General features: G+C 37.3%; 1 protein-coding gene across 3 annotated transcripts in view; it reads right to left on the reverse strand.

Moving 5' to 3' along the window:
- Nucleotides 1-459: 459 nt before the first annotated feature.
- The window catches only part of Hnrnpr (heterogeneous nuclear ribonucleoprotein R), a 35575-nt gene continuing 13521 nt past the window's right edge, over nucleotides 460-22513 (reverse strand). For all 3 annotated transcript variants that reach the window (XM_063235734.1, XM_063235733.1, XM_013153943.3), the window contains 6 exons: nucleotides 14439-14615; nucleotides 12223-12358; nucleotides 8935-9140; nucleotides 3835-3984; nucleotides 1846-1967; nucleotides 460-1727 (listed from right to left, as the gene is read on the reverse strand). In XM_063235734.1, the coding sequence (XP_063091804.1) occupies nucleotides 1115-1727; nucleotides 1846-1967; nucleotides 3835-3984; nucleotides 8935-9140; nucleotides 12223-12358; nucleotides 14439-14615 (1404 nt within the window). In that variant the 3' untranslated portion in view covers nucleotides 460-1114. The remainder of the gene's footprint in view (nucleotides 1728-1845; nucleotides 1968-3834; nucleotides 3985-8934; nucleotides 9141-12222; nucleotides 12359-14438; nucleotides 14616-22513) is intronic.

Here is a 22513-nt window from a genome sequence, read left to right on the forward strand (position 1 = left end):
AGTGCAATTGACGCCACAGTACTAAGTTTCTCTCTCTACATACATTCACTTATCCAGCAAATAAAGTCTTCAGCCACAAATTAGCCTTGACAGAAAGAATATGGGTCAAAATAAATTGCAGTCTGCTTCCCAAGACCCATTTTATTTGGTTTAATACAATTATCCAATGTCTGAAGAAAAAAAAGTTCAAAAACCACTAAAGCTGGTTTTTTCTAATAAAGAATAAAATTTCAAAATTAGAAGAGATTATGAGAGAACACCAATCAATGGAGTGTTATTTGGAATACTTGAATTTAGACTAATTCTCAGTCTGATATCCACAGTACATGTTGGAATAGACAAGAAATTTTGCATAAATTTGATCACTCACATAGGCAGTTATACTTTGAAAACAATATTCCTTCCAAGGATTACGAATAAAATAATGTTTTAGGACACAATTGAATTTGAAATAGGTAATGTTTTCAATAGATTTTTGAGTTTTATTGAAATCTTACATGAACAAGAAATTGGAAATACAATCACATCAAAGAACAAATTGTCACGGCTTTGACGTTTAAGCCAAACAAATTTGTAGGGCAGATTTCAAAAAAGTGTGAAGTTATAACAATTTAAAAACACAGTTAACCTACTTCTAGGAATGCAAAACATACAGTCATAGGTTATTTTCAATACAAGAAAACTTAAAATTTGTTTGCTTTAATTTCTTAAAACTACTAAGACAAAGCACTAGCTTGTATTTTTATTTACAGCATACTTTCATACTCCTATGTACTCTATCCCAAATCCAAAAAAAATTAAACTGTCCAAACCAAAAGTTCTCCAAAATCATGATTTAACAACTTGTTCTGAAGCTAAAATGAAGCCTGAAACGATAAAAGCATTGTAACCCCCAAAATAAGGGAACTCTGCAAGCCCAATAATGTCCAAGTGCATTTATGAAAAGAAAAATAAAAAGACTTGAGTATATACACAATAGTGATTTCTTCAGCCCAATACAAATGGCAGCAAACTGCTACTTAAAGATGAAACAGTTAAGCCAATTTTTTTTTTGAAGAATGTAGATCTAGAGCCAATCGTATCTTGACAGTATCATTTTCAAGCCCTCACTTGTCTATTTCCACTGTTGCCCATAAGTATCCTGATAAAATTCCTGGTTGTCATTATTGTAACCATAGTTACCGGAATAGTCACCACCTTGCTGAAGCGGTTGCTGAGCGATGGGTTGGGAACCCCAGTTCTGTTGGTTGTTGGTCTGACGACGCTTGGAATCAGGTTGGTTGTACCCATCTGCCTTTCTCTTGCCTCCTACATTGCCCCCACGATTGCCCCGAGCTCCACGGGAACCACGGCCTCTCTGCTGTTGTGCAGGACCCCCTCTGCCACCCCTAGAGCCTCTTGGCGGTCCCAAAGGTGCCCCCCTTTGTGAATAGCCAGCTCTACCTCTTGGCGGTGGTGCTCCCCGCCCCCTTGGTGGTGGTGGAGCACCTCGCCCTCCCCTTCCTCCTCCTCTTCCTCTTACTGCATAGCCATCATCATAGCCGTAGTAGGGATCTTCATAGCCTCCACGATAGTCATGATAATCATAACCATAGTAATCATCATAGTAATCTTCATAGCCATAGTAATCTGGAGGGTAGCCATATCCACCTCTACCTCCACCACGACCTCGACCTCTAATTGGAGGTGGCATTCGAGGAGGAGGGTGATAGTAATAATCTTCATACCTAGCGAAAGGGAAAAACAAATTAGCTTTCTTGAAGACTCCTCTAATTTAGTACTATTAACCTGACCTGTTATCAAGTTATTCCTTATTTAAAGAAATAATCACTAAAATAGACTCACGCAGTACTTCTGGAGGCCTGTCTAGCTGCTTGGCGCTCTTTCCTTTTCTTGTCTGGTGGCTTAGCTAAGACTATTTCAATTTCTTCCCCTTCTATTTCTTTTCCATTCATTTCATCCATAGCCTAAACAAAATCAGAAAAGTAATTTTACAAGAAATGGTATTTTTAAACGTAACAAATGTGTCGTTTAATATACTAATAAACAATTTCACAATTATTTGAAAAAGTTATTCTTTCCAGAAAGTTAAAAAAATATATACTCCTTTCCTTCTACTCTTATCTTTCTATACATAAAGTATGATGAGGACCAAATCAAGCTCCTTGCAGTATATTTTAAAAGGTAAAAGAGCTACCTACCGCTGTTCTATGTACTATGGGAAAATGTATTTATATGAACTTAAAATTAAATGAAGATAGTTAGGGCCAAGGATTTAGCTCAATGGCTCAAGCATTTACTTGCAAGCGCAAGTTTGTGAGTTTGATCCTTGATACCAAAACAAATTTAAAAATTTTTTTAAAAAATGAAGTTACTGAGATTATCAGTGAATCAACTAGATATTGACCCCCTCCCCAAAAGTTAGGTTTCCCTCATAGGTTTCCATTTTAGTTGGTAAATGTGTTGCTTGAAGAGTGAAAAGCAGAGACCCAAAAGCTTGATATTTGAAGCCACACACCATCACCCAGAAGTGGAACCAGGCACCACGTGTTTCAGTTTTTGATTCAAACTGCTCTATCCAACATCCAATGTCACATTTCAGGGCCCAACTCAGGAGGAAATGCTGCCTGCTCACATTTCACTGTCTGCTATACTCTACGGGTTTTTCCCCACTGCCCAGGCATATACAATAAAATGTTTATAAAATAAAACAACGTTCAATGATTCACAAGTATGTAGATAAAAATTAGTTTGCTTTTTGATTTCAATTTTCCCTCTTGTTTACCACCCCAGCTTTGAGTTGCTTCAGCTTAAAGCAACTAAACAAGTCTTCAAAAGCTTCCTGGAATAGGGGCAGAGAATGTACAGCAAAGTTCCAAATTTACAAAGCTCTGTTCCAGGAGAATGTTCATTAAGTTGGATTTGTTCATCAGTTCAACAAAGTAAACCTTGTACACCTTTGACACAAATATATAATATAAAGCAGAAAAAAAATGAATGCAAGGTCTGTTCATATCTGAGAAAGTTTACAGTTTAAATGTAAGTTGGAGCCATAGCTGTAGCTCAGTATTAGAGCATTTGCCTAGCATGCCTCACACACACACAAACACACACATCCCAAGACAAATGCTTCCTACTATAAACAAAAGAACAGAAACATCTACTCTCTGCCCTGACCAACATCAAAGGTGATTCCTAATTCCAGGAAATAGTCGTTTCACAGGCTGGCAAACTTTTCTACCAGTTCTTATAATAAATACTTTCTATTATGTCAACTGATCATTTAATACTAACTGAATCAAAAGGAATATTTAGAGTAGTATGTAAGCTTAATAGTGATGTGTTCCATTCCATTGGAAATTACAGAAACCAAATATAAATTCTGTAAAAGCTAGATTGCATCAATGAGCAAACCAATTTATTCTGTACTAGCACCTGGCGTGTAGCTTAGTGGTAAGAGCACTTGCCTAGCACAGTTGAGGTCTTGGGCTTAACATTCATCCCTAAAAAACAAACCTACACTACTTAAATTATAATATCTGTTTTAAAGCCATGGCCTGGACAAGAAAAAAAAATATTCACAATAAAAAACCAACACAAACTCAGTAATATTCTGGCTTTGAAGTCTTACTTATTATAAATACTACTATCACTATCCAGGGATTACTGAAAGAAAACTAAGGGCACACCGCAGTGGTAGAGGGCTTGCCTGATGTGCATGAAGCCCTAAACTGACATTCCAAAACATTTAAAGAACCTTTCAGTTTCTAAAGTCACTTTATGTCAACAGTCAAAATGCAAATATCAAGTAGAAATAAATACAAAATGTTTTACCTTAACAGCAGCTCCTCTGTCTTCAAAATGAACAAATGCATAATCTTTCAACTTCTTTACTCTTTCCAGCTTTCCAAATTCAGAAAATGACTTTTCCAATATTTCTTCTGTCACTGTAGTAGCCAAGTTTCTCACAAATAAAACTTTCACCTAACAGGAATAAATACAAAAAAACTGGTACTGGCTCCTTAATTTTACCTGAAGTTATCTTTTTAAATACTTGTTACAACCCAGGCATGGGGGTACACCCGTCATCCTAATACTTGGGAGGCTGAGGCAGGAGGATTGCCGAGTTTAAAGCCAACCTGTTACATAATGAGTTTAAGGCTACTTGGATTTCATAATGAGACCCTGCCTCAAAAAATTAAAATAAATAAAGTCTTTCTTCCTGTCTTCATGTCACAGGCTTTTTTTTTTTTTTGTCTTTTTCTTTTTTATCGGTACCGGGGATCGAACTCACGACTGCCTGCTTGCAAGGCAGGCGCTTATGCCACTGAGCTAAATACCCAGCCCCGTCACAGGCTTTTTTCAACATCAAATGCTAGGGCTGGGGATTTAGCTCAGCGACATAAGTGCCTGCATGGCAAACACAAGGTCATGTTTGATCCCTGACACAAAAAAAAAAAAAAAAAAAAAAAAAATCAAATCAAATCAAATCAAATGCTACAAGTGTTTTGTCACTCAAAGTATGAAAAACTGCCAACACAATGACTCTGACATCAGTTGCTATTTTATATGAATCATTGATTCCTTCCTTCTCCTACATTTAAAGCATTTAATAATGTTAGTAGAACTTTCAACGAACCAACACATAATTGTGTGTGTGTGTGTGTGTGTGTGTGTGTGTGTGTGTGTGTGTGTGGTAGCAGGGATCGAACTCACGATCTTGCGCTTGCCAGGCAGGTGCTTATGCCGCTGAGCTAAATCCCCGGCCCTAACACATAATTATTACTAAATTAATTCACAAAATTAACATGGTTCCCCCTCTAAAATAAATTGTTCTGTTTTCTCCTGTAGAACTGGAAATTTTCTAAAGTTCATATGAAACCATAAGAAAGAACAGGCTGGCCAAAAAAAAAAAAAAACAAAACTGAGTATCATCTAGATATTAACCATAAACCATAACACTTAAATCATTAAATAAGAGTAGTGCTAGCAGGGCATGGCAGTGCACACCTGTGACCTCTGAGTACTTTGAGAGATTGAAGGAAGAGGATCACAAGTTCAAGCTCAGCCTAGGCAATTTAGCAAAACTCTGCCTCAAAATAGAAATGTAAAATAAAGTATAGGCCTTAGATGCAATCCCAATACACAAGATTGAGAAGTGGGTAGTTTTAATCAGAAAAAGTAAAAGCTGGACCATATCTTACACTGTCTATAAGATAAATTCCAAACAGATCAAAACCTTAAGGGACAGGGACACTGTGCAAGTATTAGAATAAAACAAAATAGATCCTTTATGTATCACTGGAATTAAATGGCCTTGTAACTTAAAATCCAGAAAGCATTTAAGAATGATACCTTCAACTACTAAAAATAGTTTGTTTCTACATGGCAAAAAACACTACAATCAAAATCAAAAGTATTTTTTAAAAACTGAAACAAAGGGGCTGGGGATTTAGCTCAGCAGCATAAGCACCTGCCTTGCAAGCAGGTAGTCATGAATTCGATCCCTGGTACCGATAAAAACAAAAAAGACAAAAAAAAAAAAAAAACCTGAAACAAATATTACAAAGAGATTACTCTTCCTTTATGTTACAGCTCTAGGAAATAAAAAAATGCAACAACTGAATGCAAAAATAGATGAAGTCAGCCAGTGTGGCTACACAGGCATTCTGGGAGGCTGAGGAAAAGGGAATGTACGGTTGAGTCCAGCCTGGGCCACTTAGCAGTAAGTGGAAGTCATGAATACATAGTTCATACAAAGAAACTGATGGCCCTTCAAACACAGTAAAAGCTCAAGTTCATCCATGAGAACCAAATCATTAACAGTAATGATACATAATTTGTTATCAGGTTATAAAAATCAAAAGTTTGACCATATTCTATTTTGCCAGGAATGAGGAACACTTCCTATAGAAAGGAGTGTAAGAACATTTTTATAATTGCAGATGAGTCAGTCTGTCCTTTTGCCCAGAATTCTACCCATAATATATATTTATATTTGTATCATTGATATAAAAATTTATTCAGCACAATATTGCAAGATTAACAAAAATTTATTTTAAATTAATCAAAATTTATTTTAAAATAACCAAATGGGGGCCAGGGTTTAGCTCAGTCACATAAGTGCCTGCTTGGCAAACACAAGATCATGAGTTTGATACCCCATACCAAAAAAATAAAAATAAATAAAATAAAATAATCAAATGTCCCTCTGGCCAAATATACTATCGGATCTCTACTGAATGGAGTATTAATGATGTACCCATAAAAATGAGGAAGAGTACTTTGAGGTGATAATAAAAAGATTTCCAGAATACACTGTTGGTACAGTAAGACACCGTTTTCCCAATTATTTACAGCTACAAAACAGATAAAACAGATAGTCAATGCGATAAGCAACGACTGCTACAGTTTAGCTGGCAGTATCTGGTAATTTTTATGATGGTACATATATTAATGGAGTTTTTTCTTAGAGGTGATTAAACAAACTAGTGAATAAAGCAAATACAGATCAATGAATAAAGGGGACTACCAGCAGCCTCCTTCATGTTAGAGAAAAGCAAAATAAAAAAAAATACATTAAGCTGCCAGAATTTGCTTAGAAAACCAAAAGGATAAACTACAGACTATTGAAACTAGATGCCTCACAGTGGACAAGAGGGATGAGCAGACATAGAGGTAAGGTCAAAAGTGGGGCTTCTTCCTTAATGTTTCAACTAGAGAAATAGATCACCCATACAACCAAAAAATTAACATACCCACTGAAGAAACTGTTACCTCAGATAAAAGGCTTGATGAGTAAGAAAAGATCACCTCTACTCCTTCTCTCCCTTTATATTTTCTCAATGTCACTAAGCTGAGGTCTAGCCTCTATATTAAACAGGTCCCCACTGGTTTATTCACTTTTTTTTAATCGGTACCGGGGATCGAACTCACAAATACGTGCTTGCAAGGCAAGTGCTTATGCCACTGAGCTAAATCCCCAGCCCTATTCACCTTTTTTATAGTTTAATTTTTCTGTGGTGTTGGGGAATCAAACCTAGGGCCTCATACATGCTAGACAAATGTCCACCACCACTGAATCACACCTTTTAAAACTAAATGTGGATTTTTATTTTTCTTTTCAGTGAAGAAATTGTAATATACTTTGTGAAATTACTTATTGAAAGTGTGCTTCAAAGGTTCAACAGGAAGGTTGGGGAGGCTCAGAAATAAGATCACTTGCTTACCATGTTTAAGAGCACTAAAAGACAAAAATGACCCAACTTGACAAAGAATCTTCATTGACTTTTAACATTCATTCAATAGCTTTACTCTAATGGACAATATAATTCTCAATTAAAAAGCAAGAAAGGAGTCAATATTATTCAAACCAAGTTTCTAGTGGCTTCCTTTACATTTTGAAACCTGCTGCTGATACAGAAAAAATAATTTAATTACAAGAATAAAATCTTAAGGTTTTTTGATTAAAAAAGATTTAGGATTAACTTTTAAAAGTGGCTGATAAGCAAATGACTAGTATATATTTTAGATTTTCAGGGAACATTATTCCTCCCTTATAATGTACACTATATCTATAATGCTATTTTTTATAATGCTATTTTTATATGATCTTATAGAAAAAGCAACACAGGATAGACTTTGTTTCTATAGGGAATTCAGTTTAAATGGACCTTAGATACATAGCCACTAAAACATATGACACCAAGATTTAGTAGTTTGTCCCAAGTTGTAATTGTATTATGAGAAGCAATAACTGGAATTAAAATAGCCTAATAAAAAAAAACAGGGCTAGATTCCCTATCCTTTTCTTAATATGACATGAAAGATACTCAGCAGCACTTCTGACCCTCTATGGTTCATTCTCAATGGATCTTCTCTGATTAATGCAAAGATGCCTTTACCTACAAAGACTATACCATACTAGTACTATATAAACCACAGTTCTCCAAACTAGTCACAGTTATGATTGGCCTTCTTAAAATTTTAAATAAAAAGCTTGAAGAAAAGAATTTCTATTGCTGGACATGGTGGCACATGCCTGTAAACCCAGCACTCAGGAGGATGAGGCAGGAGGATCACTTCAAGTTCAAGGATAGCCTAGGCTACATAGTGAGAGCTGGTCTCAAAAAACAAAACAAAACAAATTCAGCCATGAAGAATCTAACCAGTAACTTAAGGCCACCTACAGAGCTGTAGCCTTCCTGAGAAGGGAAGAAGCATAGCCAAAACACTCATATATTTTATGTAAGCAGCAGAGATGAAACTGTGATATGTTCCTTCAAACTCAGGAGTCACCTAAAGGAAAGCCAAAGAACCAGGACACATGGCACCTCCTCTTACCCAAGATCCTGATCATGAAAGGAAAAGCGTTGAGAAGGGAATAGAAAGCCCTCTAATAGGACCTGTCATGCATATTTTGCCATTTCCAAATAATGGAAAACATGACCATCTTTTGCCTTTCTTCATGGAAACAACACTCTAAGGGAAGCTAACCACACAAAGAAAAAGAGAAGGGGGGGAGAGGTGAAGTGGGGGGACTTAAAAAAGAAAAATTAGCTAAAAATCTAAAAATTACAATTCATGATCAAATAATAAAAGTCATAGTTTGGTCAATGAAGATTCCTTTTTATAACCTCTATAACCCTAAGGAAGCCTAGCAATAAACAAATACACAGTATATATGAAACATTCAATTGAAAGGATGTGATTTTTGTTCCTTTGGCACATTTAATCTGCAGGAAAAGAGATGGTTAATGGAGGGTTAAAGTCCGTACACTAAGACAGACCACTGCTGCAGGGTTAAATCAGCTTCTTATAAAACAAAACCAAGAGCTACAACTGACATTTATTATAAAATGGAAAAGTCTAAGCTTTATTCTGAGTGTAAAATTGAAGTGATAAACTACCCCCACTCCAAGCAACTGCATTTACCTTAGCCATGACTTCTGGATCTGGTTCTTCCACAGGGTCAGCCCATTCAACTGTAACTACATTTCCCCACACTTTTACTTTTCCACTCATCAGCCGTCGTCTGGCTTGTGCTGCTGACTTGTGATCCTCATATTCAAGGAAGCAGAACCCCCGATTCTTCTTTTTGTCATCGGGTTGATGATAGAGAATAACGTCCACCAAACCCTCTGTTAAACCAACAGCCAGATATATAAGCCAAAAGCATCCACCACACATCTAGTGATCAGGCAGACCTAAATCCACTTGCCAATAATCAAAATACAATTGAAAATGCCTCAAAGTGAGTCACTAATTACTTAACAGACAATTAAATCAGCATAATTAGACCCAGGGTTTGAAACAATATTACATGATCTCTATTAATTTTAGGGTCCTTAAAGGTAAAACCATATACAACACTTAAAACTATTATATTTTGTCACTCAACATCCTACAAAGTTTTAGAGTGTTTGTTATAACATGACTTTATAAATATTCAGGGAGGGGAGGTGCATCTCATGATATAATTCAGGCTAGCCTCAAACTCACTATGGAGCCCAGGCTGGCCTTAAACTCTTGGTGATTCTCTGGCCTCAGTCCAAAAGTTGGGATTATAGATGTGCACTAACAACCTAGCAACCACATAATTGGTAGAAGCACTATCAGGGACCTTCAAAAACAATTAACAAAAATCAAAGAACTAACTTTCAACAACTAATCATGGCTAAAATAATTTAAATCTATTTTAAAAGTCATTGGATTTTTTGTGCAGAGCTGAACCCAGGGCTTCTCACATGCTAGGCAAGCACTCTTCTACTAATCTGTATCTCTAAACCTACCCCAGTTTTAAATACAATCAATCCTATTTTGTTTTGTTTAAGAGACAAGGTCTCACTGCCCAGTTAGTTCTGGGTGGCTTTCAACTTACTACACAACCCAGGCTGGTCTCAAACTCATAGCAATTCTCCTGCCTTTGTCTCCCAAGTGCTGGAGATTACAGGTGTGAGCTATCATGCCCAGCTACCTATCCTCTTACACAAGCTTCAATTTTACATTTAGCCCAGATTTCTCTAAATTCACACAAATGTCTGCTCACTGAATATGCCCTTCTGGATGTCTCAGACAAATTTAACATGTCCCAAACAGCACCACTTTGCCCAAAATCTGTCTTCCCTATCTAATAATACCACCCCACCATATTCTTGAGCCAGAAACTGATGAGACATTGTGGATTTCTTCCTTTATGCCATCTTTACTACACAGTTCCAAACCCATTCACTTCATTCCACCTCCCTTGCTACTGCCATAGTCCAGTCATCTAGCTGATCTCTCTAACGGCTCACCTACTGGATCAACTTCCACCCTTTATCACACCTCCAAGCCCTCATCCACACAGCAGCAGGAATAATACTCTAACTGTGAAACAGAAGTCATTCCTTGCCTCAACAACTTCAAATACCTTAAGCCCTCCTCCCTCACATAACTCTTCTGATTTTACCTTTTAACATGTGTTGCTCTCATGGAATGCACTTGTTTTTGCTTCTTGTATACTATATTCTCTCCATTCATTAAGTCTTACTTGAAATGACATCTTATCAGAAAAAGTTTCCATAACCATAGAAACAGAGATAGTAACTATTCTCTAGCTAAACATTCTGCACTGCTTCCTTCAAAATACTGTACCACAACGTGTACATATTTCTTCAATTTTGGGTCCTAATTCATTTCCCAGAAAGTAGACTCTCTGAGGGCAGAGAACAGGTCTCTTATTGCCTACTGTATGCTAATACACAGCACACTACCTGCACTGAACAAGCACTTTAATAAATACCTGCTGAAGGAATGAGAAAACGGACACGAAGCCAGAAATAAGCTGGTAAATAATAAAAAGTGATATGGTTAAAGAACTATTCCAGTGGGCTACCTGACCAACACAAAGGGGAGAAAAAGTTACGAACTGGGATTTCTTCCTTTACTTCATCTGAAAAATTAAGATTTTAGATGGGCAGAATTTCTGGTGTCAAGATCTAGAATGTGATCTGGAGCTGGCAGAGCTGAAGAAAGTAAGGGACTAAGATGAGATGGTCAGAGAACTGGGAGTTTAGGACTTGGATAGGTCATCCATACAGATGTTAAGGGCACTAAGAATACAACATCAATTTAGGACAGCAGAAGAATGCAAGTCTGAAGCAATCTTCACACTACAGAAACACTGAAACCAGAACAGAGATCAATGAAAATTTTAAGGAAAAGGAAAGAATATTATGTCTGGATAACGAAAATATAAAGGAGTATTATTATTACAATAGGAGACAGTGCTCTAAAATAGTGCTAACAAATCAAATTTAAAAAGCATTCAAAAAATGAAATGGACAGCACATAGGAGGGGCTGAGGTAGGAAGATCACAGCAAGTACGAGTCTAGCTTGGGCTACAAAATGAGTTTAAGGCCAGCCTGAACTGCATAATGAAACCCTGTCTCAAAAAGACACACATAAACAAACAAACAAAAAACTAAACTGAAGACAAACATTACAAATGCCTATAAGCCCAGCTACGCAGGAGGATTACCAAATTCAGTCAGCCTGAAAAACACAACCAAGACTCAGACTCAAAATCAAAAAACAAAAAAGAGTTGGGCCTGTGGCTCAGTGGTAGAGCCCTTACCTAGCATGCATAAGGTTCTGGGTTCAAAAGTATCTATCATCATCAAAAAAAGGAAAGAAAGAATAAACTGTGTAATAAATCAAAATAACATTCTATTAAACTGTTCAGTTATTTATGAATTTATACATATCTGTATTATAAAGTATACTTGCTGGGAGGTGGCATATGCTTGTAATCCTACCACTTGGGAGGCTTGAGGCAGGACGATCACCGTAAACTTGAGGTCAGTATGGGCTACACAATGAGTTCAAGGGTAGCCTGAACTACACAGCAAGACCCTGTCTCAAGAAAGGATCTAAACAAGACAAGATAAAAGGAGTAAGAACTTTCACTTGGCCCTGAAATGGCAGTGGGGGTGGGGAGTAACTTCACCAAAGGCCCCATACCAAAGCCTCTTGACAAAAAGCCAAGAGCCAAGTGAAAGGGAAATTCCAAGAAATCAAGGATATGAGTAAGCCACTATAAACCAGAAAGGAAGCAATTTAATACAGAAAACTTGAATTCTTAGTTTAACACACTATCTCCCTTGTTTTTTGCACTTATAAATTTATAAATAATAGAACAGATTTCCCCAAACTAAATTCTAAATACATTTTTGTTTTACCTGTGACTTTACTGAATTCTTCCAAAATGTTTTCTTTAGTCTTATTCTTCGGGATGGATCCAACGAAAAGTCTGTTGTTTGCCACAGAAATACACACTCCAAGGTGTTTACCAGGGCGAATTTCATAGCTGTCACACTGTAAGGAAGGAGATAACCAGAGACCCCAAAACCACCCCAAACTGAGGATAACTGGTATGAACCTAAAAGATTTCACAATCTAAGGCCAAACACTCACTGCTTCATGAACTTACCGAGTCCCCTGATGTTTGCTATAACACAAATGTATATTTTATAACTTATCACCATGGTGTTGTTTTAGTTTGGTTTTGTTACCTCCACTGCTTCATATAAAAAGGACTCAAGGTTAATCATTTTAGTTTTTCTCTGTGACTTTTTTTTTTTTTTTTTTTAAATCAGTACTGGGGATCGAACTCACGACAGAGCACTTGCAAGGCAGGCGCTTATGCCACTGAGCTAAATCCCCAGCCACAATCATTTTAGTTTTTAAAATACCTCATTTCATATTTCAATTTTATTCATCTTAATTCTTCTCAAAAGAATTTTAGAATTAACTACCTGAGACTGCTCAAAGTCCTTATGTATGAATTCGATATAGAAAAGTTATAGTCAAAATATATGAAGGATAACAACTGTGCTGAATAAAATACAAAAGAAATTTAGAAAAATTTCACATTATACAAACACAACTCTAAATATGCAACATTTTAAATGGGATTAAAAATAATACTTTTTTTCGGTAGGTGGTGCATGCCTATAACCCCAGCACTCGGTAGGTTGAAGCAAGGGAATCACCACTGAGTTCAAAGTCGGCGTAAGTTACATAGCAAGACTTAGTCTAAATAATAATAATAATCCAACACTACTACTAAACTAATGATATTATTTTCAAAATGTTGTGGAAAGAATAAAAAAATCTTTTACTAGGCCAAGGATTTAGCTCAGCAGCACAGCTCCTGCCTGGCAAGAACAAGGTCCTGAGTATGATCTCTGGTACCAAAAAAAAATCTTTTCTTAAATCCCTATGTGATAGTTTCCTTGATAAATTTTAGCTTACATCTTAACATTATTTAACAGTTTGCTAAAAGATACAATACTTAAAAAAATAGTCATTTGTCGAAAATGAACAAACAAAACAAAGCTTTGGACACTTCTTAGTATCAAATAAACAAATCTAAGCCCACTGAGGAGACAGTGATGGAAGCTACCTGTTCTAGAAGGGCTAGGACTAGACTCAAATGCCTGGCAAACATATGACAAAAATGACACTTGTGGGCCAGGGATATAGCTCAGTTGCACAATGCTCACCTGGCAAACAAGAGATCATGAGTTCAATCCCTGATACCAAAAAAAAAGGCACTGAGATAGTCATACTGTCATACAGTAGGAGGAGTGAAGACAACGTACCAAGCTTTGGCACGTCTGCTCTAAAATGCACAAAATGGTAAAAGGTGCTATAGAAATGAAATTACCAGAGGGCTGACTATTAAATAGAAAAAGAGAAAGAGTAAAGGCAAAAGGACTTAAAAGGATTACAAATAAAAAAAGAACAAAATCGAATTAGAAAATAAATCATATAACTAGGTTTGAACAAAAACAAAACAACCATTTCCTAATTGTGTCCTGAAAGTCATTGCTATCAGTTGTCTTCTCCTGAACCCATCTCAGCCCTCATGTTTTAGTCAATCCAAAGCTTTAAAAATAAGAATCGACACCATTTTTTATCTAAAAGCAAAAGAAAAAGTACAAAGAGGTCAAATACTTTAATAAAACTTTAAATGAAACTTTAATATCTGATAATGTCTTAGTATTACAGACATCAGGGGAGGTTTTTTGATCAGTAATGGGAGTTGAACCCAGGGCCTTTGCCCTGAGCCACAACTCTAACCTTTTATAAAATTTTTAATTTTGAGACAGGGTCTCACTAAGTCACTATTTCCCAGGCTTGGTTTAAATTTTCAAATTTCCAACCTTACCCTCCCAGAGAGCTGGGGTTACAAACATACACCACCATACCTGGCTTCTTTTCTACTTCACAGACAAAAAAAAAAAGCAAAGATCACCTATCAACTGAAGTCAACATAAAAGCATTCAAAGAAACAACTAAAGAAAATGTGTTAAATGAAAATATTTTAAAACGGAGATTTATTCTCTCAACGACTAATCTGGTAGACAGTGGATATTTGTTTAGCACATACCAGTTTAACAGCTTCCTGTGCAGCTTCCTTTCCACAGAAGGTGATAAATGCATACCCTCGGTTCTGACCAGACAGTGGATCCATCATAAGACGTAGATCCCAAATGGGACCAGCCTTCTCAAAAAGGGGCACCAACTCATCCTCATACAGATCTCTTGGTATTTTACCTACAAAGACCTAGAAGAAAAACACTTCCTCGTTAGAATAAAATGTAAACATTTGTTTTTATAGCCATAAAACATATCTATCTGTAGATTGTATGGTCTGGTTTTATAGTTATAAAAATCCACCTGCCCCAAAATTTTGGGGGTAGTAGAGGCAGATGATAGTTAAGGAAGAATTAGAACAATATGAATCTTGCAATTGATTTGCACAGCTTATAACCTTAGCGTTATTAACAAAGAATAATGATCTATACTGAAATGTGAAAACTTGGGAAAGTATGCAAAATTTGTACTGATGATTTTAAATTTTGAATTTCCAATTTGTGCTTTTTTCATAAAAACAATAAATGGCATGTATATGTCTTTGAAGAAGTATGGTATCTAGTTTTTTAAAAACCAATGCTTTACCAGATCCATGAAAAAGTCTTAATTCATATGCTTTGCTGTTGGCCTACTTGCACCACTGGTAGTACATGCATGACTGTCTCACGTATGTCTGTACCATTTCAACCACCAACAGAAGCCATCTAATGGGACAGCCAGGCATATTCCCCTAGAGGTTCAAGACAGTGGAAACATGCCTATCCAAAACTTTTTCAATTCTAAATTACTGTTTACACAGTCACCTTGATAATTTCTAGAAACTCCAGTACTTCAATCTATTCCTTTATCTACAAGGACATTAAAACTATTTTTAATGAGGTCTTGCCACATCATTCAAGCTGGCTTTTCAAATGCCGAGGCTCAAACAATCCTTCCACTTACCTAAGCTTCCCAACTATCTGAAACTACAGGCATGCCTGGTCAGGATATTAAATTTTAAGGTATGAAAAAAATGTATTTTTTCCCCAGTACTGGTGATTGAACCTAGGCCCTTTGTATTGAGCCTTTTTAATTTTGAGACAGAGTCTAAGACACTGTACAGGTTGGGTACGAATTTTCAATCCTTCTGCCTCAGGCTCTCAGGGTGCCAAGATTATAGACACAGGCACCATGACCAGCTTTTTTTTTTTTTTTTGTATTTTTACCAGTACCAGGGATCGAACTCACGACCACACACTTGCAAGGCAGGCACTTATGCCGCTGAGCTAAATCCCCAGCCATGCCCAGCTTTTTAAGAATTTGATTATCGGGGCTGGGGATTTAGCTCGGCGGCATAAGCACCTGCCTTGCAAGCAGGCAGTCGTGAATTCGATCCCCGGTACCAATAAAAAAGAAAAAGACCAAAAAAAAAAAAAAAAAAGAATTTGATTATCATTAGTTACAAAATTTTGGGCCAGAGGTACAGCTCAGTGACACAGGGGAAGCGTGTCTGGCAAGCGTGAGGTGAGGCCCTGAGTATGATTCCCAGTCCCCTACACACAATAAAAATAAATAAATAAAATTATAAAATTCTTTATATAGTCTATGTATTTTTAATTATAAAATTATATAATAAATGGGGTTAAATTATACAATAAAGATCAGTACTCTAAAACTACAACTTTTTTCAAGTTTTTATTATATCCATATTAAAATAATTTTTTTGTGTCAAAACACTGGCAATCCACATACAAGTCTGAAAGTGTCAACAAGTCTGAAAGCGTCAACTAATATTTACATGAGAGAAAACTTAATGAAAATCAGCTGCATCAAAATTTTACACTCTGAGCATTGACCTGAACCAGATTAATGAATGAAATAATAGCATTCTAAAAGATGCTAAATGGGCCAAGAATATAACTCAGTAACAGAGCACTTATCTGGCAAGTGCAAAGGTACTGCCTTCAATTCCCAGTACCCTCCCCAAAAGAGGCTAAAATTATTACTGAATGTTACGTTTCTTCAGTTAAGGTCTATAACAGCTGTTCTATCTTGGATAATCCTTTCCAAAGTAATCAGACTCACCTCCACTATCTGGTAAAATCTGAGGGTTTTTTGAATCCCTACCATGATTCTCCAAGCACAGCTATTCCAATTTTTCTATTTCCCTAAGGTCCCCAAACTTCACTCACAGCCTCCTCCTACTCTGCATTTTTTTCGGTTTTAAAGACCACATACATTTTTCAAGTGATATAGTCATCTCCCACATTAAATACCAATAGCTTAATTTTGTTATGCCTGCTGATTTCTCCTGGATGTCCTCATTTTACCTCATGTCATCAACAAGCCCAGACTGCCAATTTTTGGTTTTTGAATGTGTATGTGTACCTATACGTATAAGTAAGTATGAATAGGTACTGGATGAGAAAGCTTCTAATTTCACTTTTTCCTTTCTTTTTTTTTAATCGGTACCCGGGATCAAACTCATGACCACCTGCTTGCAAGGCAGGTGCTTATACCACTGAGCTAAATCCCCAGCCCCAATTTTGTTTGGCCTTTCTTTTTTTTTTTTTTTAAAGTCATACTTTTTCCTTACTTTTGTTGTTTTTTAGTTTTTAGCACTGGGCATTGAACTCACAATCTCATGCTGGCAAGCACTGTGCTGCTTAGCTACAGCCCTGGCCCTAGTTGGCTTTTTTGTTTGTTTTGTTTTTTAAAAAAGGTCTTACTATGTAGTTCCAGATGGCCTTGAATTCAGTGAGCTTCTGGCTCCACCCTTCCAAACGCTGGGATTATAGGTACGTGCCACCATGCCTGACTATTCTTAAGTTATATTTTCTAAACAGTCTATTTGAACATATGTTTGCAACAAATGCCTTTTTCCAAAATCAAAATGACTAAAACCTATCTATTAACTGGCTTCAATGATTTTCCCCATTTCTCTCTGTAAGACTGCTGTTCTTCCCTGCCATTCTCTCAACCCTCACTTGCTGGTGACTGAAGAATTACTTCCACAAGCAAAAACCTTTCGGGCCGGAGGTTTAGTTCAGCGACATAAGTGCCTGCTTGGCAAATGTGAGGTCATGAGTTCGATCCACTGCACCAAAAAAAAAAAAGGCACTGATATTGTCAATCACTGCCATTAACAACTACACCCAATTAGCCATCTTTTCCAGTATTGGGGATCAAGCCCAGGACATCAGGGATGGTAGGTAATATACTCAACCCTTTTTAGTTTGCAACAGTTTTACTGAATTGACCAGAAAGACCCCAAACTTGCCATCCTCTTGCCTGCTTCTGCCTACCAAGTAGCTAGGATTATAGGCATGTGTCACTATGCCCAGGCCTGTTCCCCTATAAATATCACCTTAAAGTGATTCTAATTTGGAGCAAAGCACAATGATGACACCTGTAATCCCAGCACTGTGGAGGCTGAGTCAGGAGAATTCCAAATTCAGTGCAACCCCTCGCTTCATAGTAAGTCAACCTGGATTATACACCGTGAGACCTTGTCTCAAAAAACAAAATAAAACAGAAAGTCACTCCACAGTACAGTGCCTTGCCTGCACAGAAAACTCCTGCCCTACTTACAGAACTTGTCCAAATCTTTCGTGAGGCAAGCAATCACGTAAGACTTTGGACTTGTGCCATCTATTTTTCTAGATTCTAGTGACAAAGTCTGAGCTGCAACAGATGAAAATCAAAGTAATAAACAATACAGGGCACGGTGGTATACATATGTAATCCCATCACTCTAGGAGGGGCAGCATGAAGATCCTAAATTTGAGCCCAGTGTAAGCAACTAGTCTAGATAAGTTAGTGACTTAGTATAATCCTGTCTCAAAATTTTAAAAATGGCCAGGAAAAATTGCAGGGCAAAGGGTTTAATCCCAGTACCACAAATAATAAATAATACAACTTCAGGCAGTATTAACAAGTAGGAAAAAAAGGTGGAGAGAGAATACATGGTAGGTATATTTTGAGTAAAAGGGCCTCTCTAATGAGGTAAATTTCATTTGGGACCTAAAAGAGAAAATTAAGGGGGCCTGGGGATTTAGCTCAGCGGCATAAGCGCCTGCCTTGCAAGCAGGCAGTCATGAGTTCGATCCCTGGTACCAATAAAAAGGAAAAAGGCAAAAAAAAAAAAAGAGAAAATTAAGGAAAAATTTTAGAAAGAGCACTCTACACTGAGAGAACATGTACAAAAGGCCATAAGATAGGAGTATACTTAAAATATCTGAAGAATAAAAAATAGGCCCATGACTAGAAAAGCCATTCCAGAGACAATGATGTGAAAAGACAGACCAGGAACCAAATTGTTAAACCACGATTTTTACCAGATGTGTTGGGAAGCCATCACAGTTCTGAGCAGATAGATGAGTGGTGGGTACAATTCATTCAAAAAGGAATGTCCTGACTGCTGGGTAGAAAATGAATTGTACACAGAAACAGAATAACTAGTCAGGTTAACTGGGCAATACCATGAAGACTGCAATGGTGGTTAAGAGTAATTAAGGTGTCACTAGGGTGACAGCTATGAATATGTTAAGAATGAAAAATGTACGTCAGTTAACGTAAGCAAATATCTTAACCAGTGAGTCTCAATTTCCTCATCAGGAAATAGTAACACCAGCAAGAGGATTCAACTTTGTGAGTACAGAGAGCCCATGTCTTGCTCCTAACTTTATTCCTAGTCTTGACCTCAATACCTAGTACATCGAAGTTGTTCATCTTTTTTTTTTTTTTCTTTGCTCTCTTCCACACTGAGAAGTTGTTCATCTTTAAATACATGGATGAACATTTACCTCATACTGGTCACTAGTGCATTATATTCCATTCCTTCTCTCTTATTTAAAAACATCTGTTCTGCTGAGCATGGTGGCACATGCCTGTAATGCCAGCACTTAGGAGGCTGAAGTAGGATCACCTTAGAGTTCAAAGCCAGCCAGGGTTACGTAGTGAGCTTAAAGGCAACATGCACTGCGTGGTGAGACTTTGTCTCAACAAGACAAAATGACTTGAGCAGAAGCCAGGCATGGTAGCATACACATGTAATCCCAGAACTTGGGAAGCTGAGACAGGAGGAAGACTGCTAGGAGTTAAAGTTCAGCCCAGACTACAAAGTGAGTTTAAAGTCAGTCTGAATTACAATATAAAGACCTTGTCTCAAGGAACCAGAAAAAATAAAATGAAAATTTGAAGAGAAATGTATTTGGACCTGAATCTTTTCTGAATCTGGCTCTTCCCTTACTATCGTCAAAGTCACCTAATAACCTACATGCTGCCACAACCAAGAGTCAATTCTCAGTCCTCATCTCACCTGGAAAGGATAACCAGTCATACTTTCTCCAGCTCCCTCACAGGGCTCCACGCTCCTGGAGTTTTCTTGTTACTTCACTAGATCTGTCTTCTCAGTCTGTGGGATTCTGCCCTTAGATCCTTTTTCGTTTTTGTCTTTTTGAGACAGGATTTCATTATGCAGTTCAGGCTGGTCTTGAACTCTGTAGTCCAGGTTAGGCTTGAATTTACAGCCACTATCTTGCCTTAGCCGCCTGGGTGCTGGATTACAGGTGTATGCCACTACAAATACTTCCTGGGTGACTTCATCTGAATTTAGGGTTTTACAACTTCCCTTTAGATATTTTTACTACCGACGTTTATAATCTCCAGCTAGGCTTCTTCCCTGACTCCAGGCTCAGATACCCAACTGTTCCCTCAGCAGTTCCACTGGGATTCTAGCACACAGCATGTCTTAACCTGCCTTGCTCTTCTCTACTATTTTCTTCATTTCAGGAAATGGCAACTTTATCCTTTCAGATGCTGAGGTCAAAAGCCTTAAACTCATCTTTTGCTCTTTTTCCTCACATCTTGAACCTGTCAACCCAACAGATCTGCCTTTAAAATATCTAGACTCCGGGCCCAGGACATAGCTCAGCAGCACAAGCACATGCCTGGCAAGCACAAGGTTGTGAGTTCAACACCTGGTACAAGGAAAAAAAAAACCAAACCAGACTGCGCCCAGATGTGGTGGCAACACACACCTGTGTTCTTAGCACTTGGAAGGCTGAGGCACGGGGATTATCATGATGAATTCAAGGCCAGTCTGGAAATATAGTGAGACCTGACCCTGTCTAAAACAACCATAAATAAACAAACAAACAACAAATAAGATGAGAATCTATTTTTTCTTCTTCCTCCTCTTTTTTTTTTTTCTTTTGTACCAGGGATTGAACTCATGACCTTGTATTAGCCAAGCAAGCACTTATACCACAGAACTAAATTTCCAACCCCAGACTCTATTTCATATCAACTAACTTCAGCAATATTATCCTGTAGATTAACCCTATAAAAAACCTTTCATTAACCAATCAAAAATAAATAAATAAGTAAATAAACACAAATAAATCAGATTACTAAAAGATATGGATTACTAAGGCAAGAAATACAGAATGATTACTAACTAGTAATTTTGAAATGTATTTTCAAGCATAGCTAGGCTCTCTGGTTAGAATAATTTATACTTATACTAGTCCTATTTTTTTATTTTTCTTAACTTTTTGAGACAGGGTTACTACATTGCTCAGGCTGGTCTCTTAACTGCTGGATTCAAGGGCTTCTCTTACCTTGGTTTCCTAAGTGTTACGCCTACAGGCTTGTACCACTATACGTAATTCATGTACTATTTCTATCATGCCTGTGCCTTTTAGAACCAGAAAAATTTGCTTCATTAAGCAAACTCAATGCAAAAACACCCAAAACTTTGCGTCTACAAGAAAAGTAACTTAAGGTTTCAATAATCACTTTATGGGAAAGTATTCACAAAATAAATTCCTTATCCTCTATGCTAAAAGACCTATTTACCAATTTTCCATACAAATACCACTTTTACTTTTAAGAACACAAACATTTGTAGTCAATAAAGCTCACAATATCAAAGCCACTGGGATTCATGAAGAAACATTACAGATTGAAAATACTGACTTACTTAAGAAATAAAGGGGGCTGGGGATTTAGCTCAGCGGCATAAGCGCCTGCCTTACAAGCAGGCAGTCGTGAGTTCAATCCCTGGTACCGATAAAAAGGGAAAAAGACACACACAAAAAAAGAAATAAAACAGCTGTCAAAAATGACTCTAGCGTTGCTCTTTTTAAAGATTTTACATTCAATTTTAATTACTAAAATGAAAGAGAGATATGTTTCAGTTTTTAATTTGTTAGCATGAGAGCCATTCTGGCTCTACGTGAACTGTTCAGTCAGCCTTCAGTCATACTCCGTCATATTCTCCTCTCCAGAACCTAGTCCACCCCACAACAACAGTTCTTTCTCTTCTCACTAGCCACCAAGGCTTAGGAAAAGTTTTAGCTCTCCACAATCTATCTGTGGTGTACTTCAATAGTAACACCCAGGAGAGGGAGGGAAGAACTGAGGCCAGAGGTTCTTCCTTCCTCCTCATCTTCCTGATGAACAGTCTTTTGGGTAAATATTAGGGTTCTTCCATTATCCAGCTCCTCTTATAAACTGTTATTTCACAAATACATCAGTTTTTACTCATATGTAATTCAACTGAGGTGCCACAAAGTCAGAGATTTTTCGGACACTGTTAAACATACTGGTTCTCCAAGAGTTCCATTAAGCTGGATGTAGCGGCACATGCCTATAATGCCACCACTTGGGAGGCTGAAGCAAGGGCTTCAGTGAGTTCAATGCCAGTATGTACTACATAGTGAGACTGTCTCAAAAAATAAATAAACTAATTAAATAAATAAAAACAGTTCCATTAATAAAGCAAAGAATGAGAACTTCATTTACCTCTTCAATTCCTCTACAGATCAAAAACACCATGTTCTTCAAACAAGTATGACTTTACTATGTCAGGTGTGGTGGTGCATGCTTGTAACCCTAGTACTCCAGTAGGTTAAGGCAGGAGGATTATAAAGTGTGAGGACAGGCTGGGCAACATAGCAAGATCCTTTCTCAAAATAAAAAGGACTGGGGATGTAACTCAGTGCCAGATGTATCTTTCTCTCTCCAGGAATGGTGGTCACAGCTACACAGGATGGTGAGACAGGAGGAATACTGGAGTTCAAAAGTTAGACAGCAGTCTGGCAA

This window comes from Cavia porcellus, unplaced genomic scaffold (genome assembly GCF_034190915.1).
Source record: "Cavia porcellus strain 051 isolate PalLab524CR breed Dunkin Hartley unplaced genomic scaffold, mCavPor4.1 scaffold_25, whole genome shotgun sequence".
In the NCBI taxonomy this organism is placed as follows: domain Eukaryota; kingdom Metazoa; phylum Chordata; class Mammalia; order Rodentia; family Caviidae; genus Cavia; species Cavia porcellus.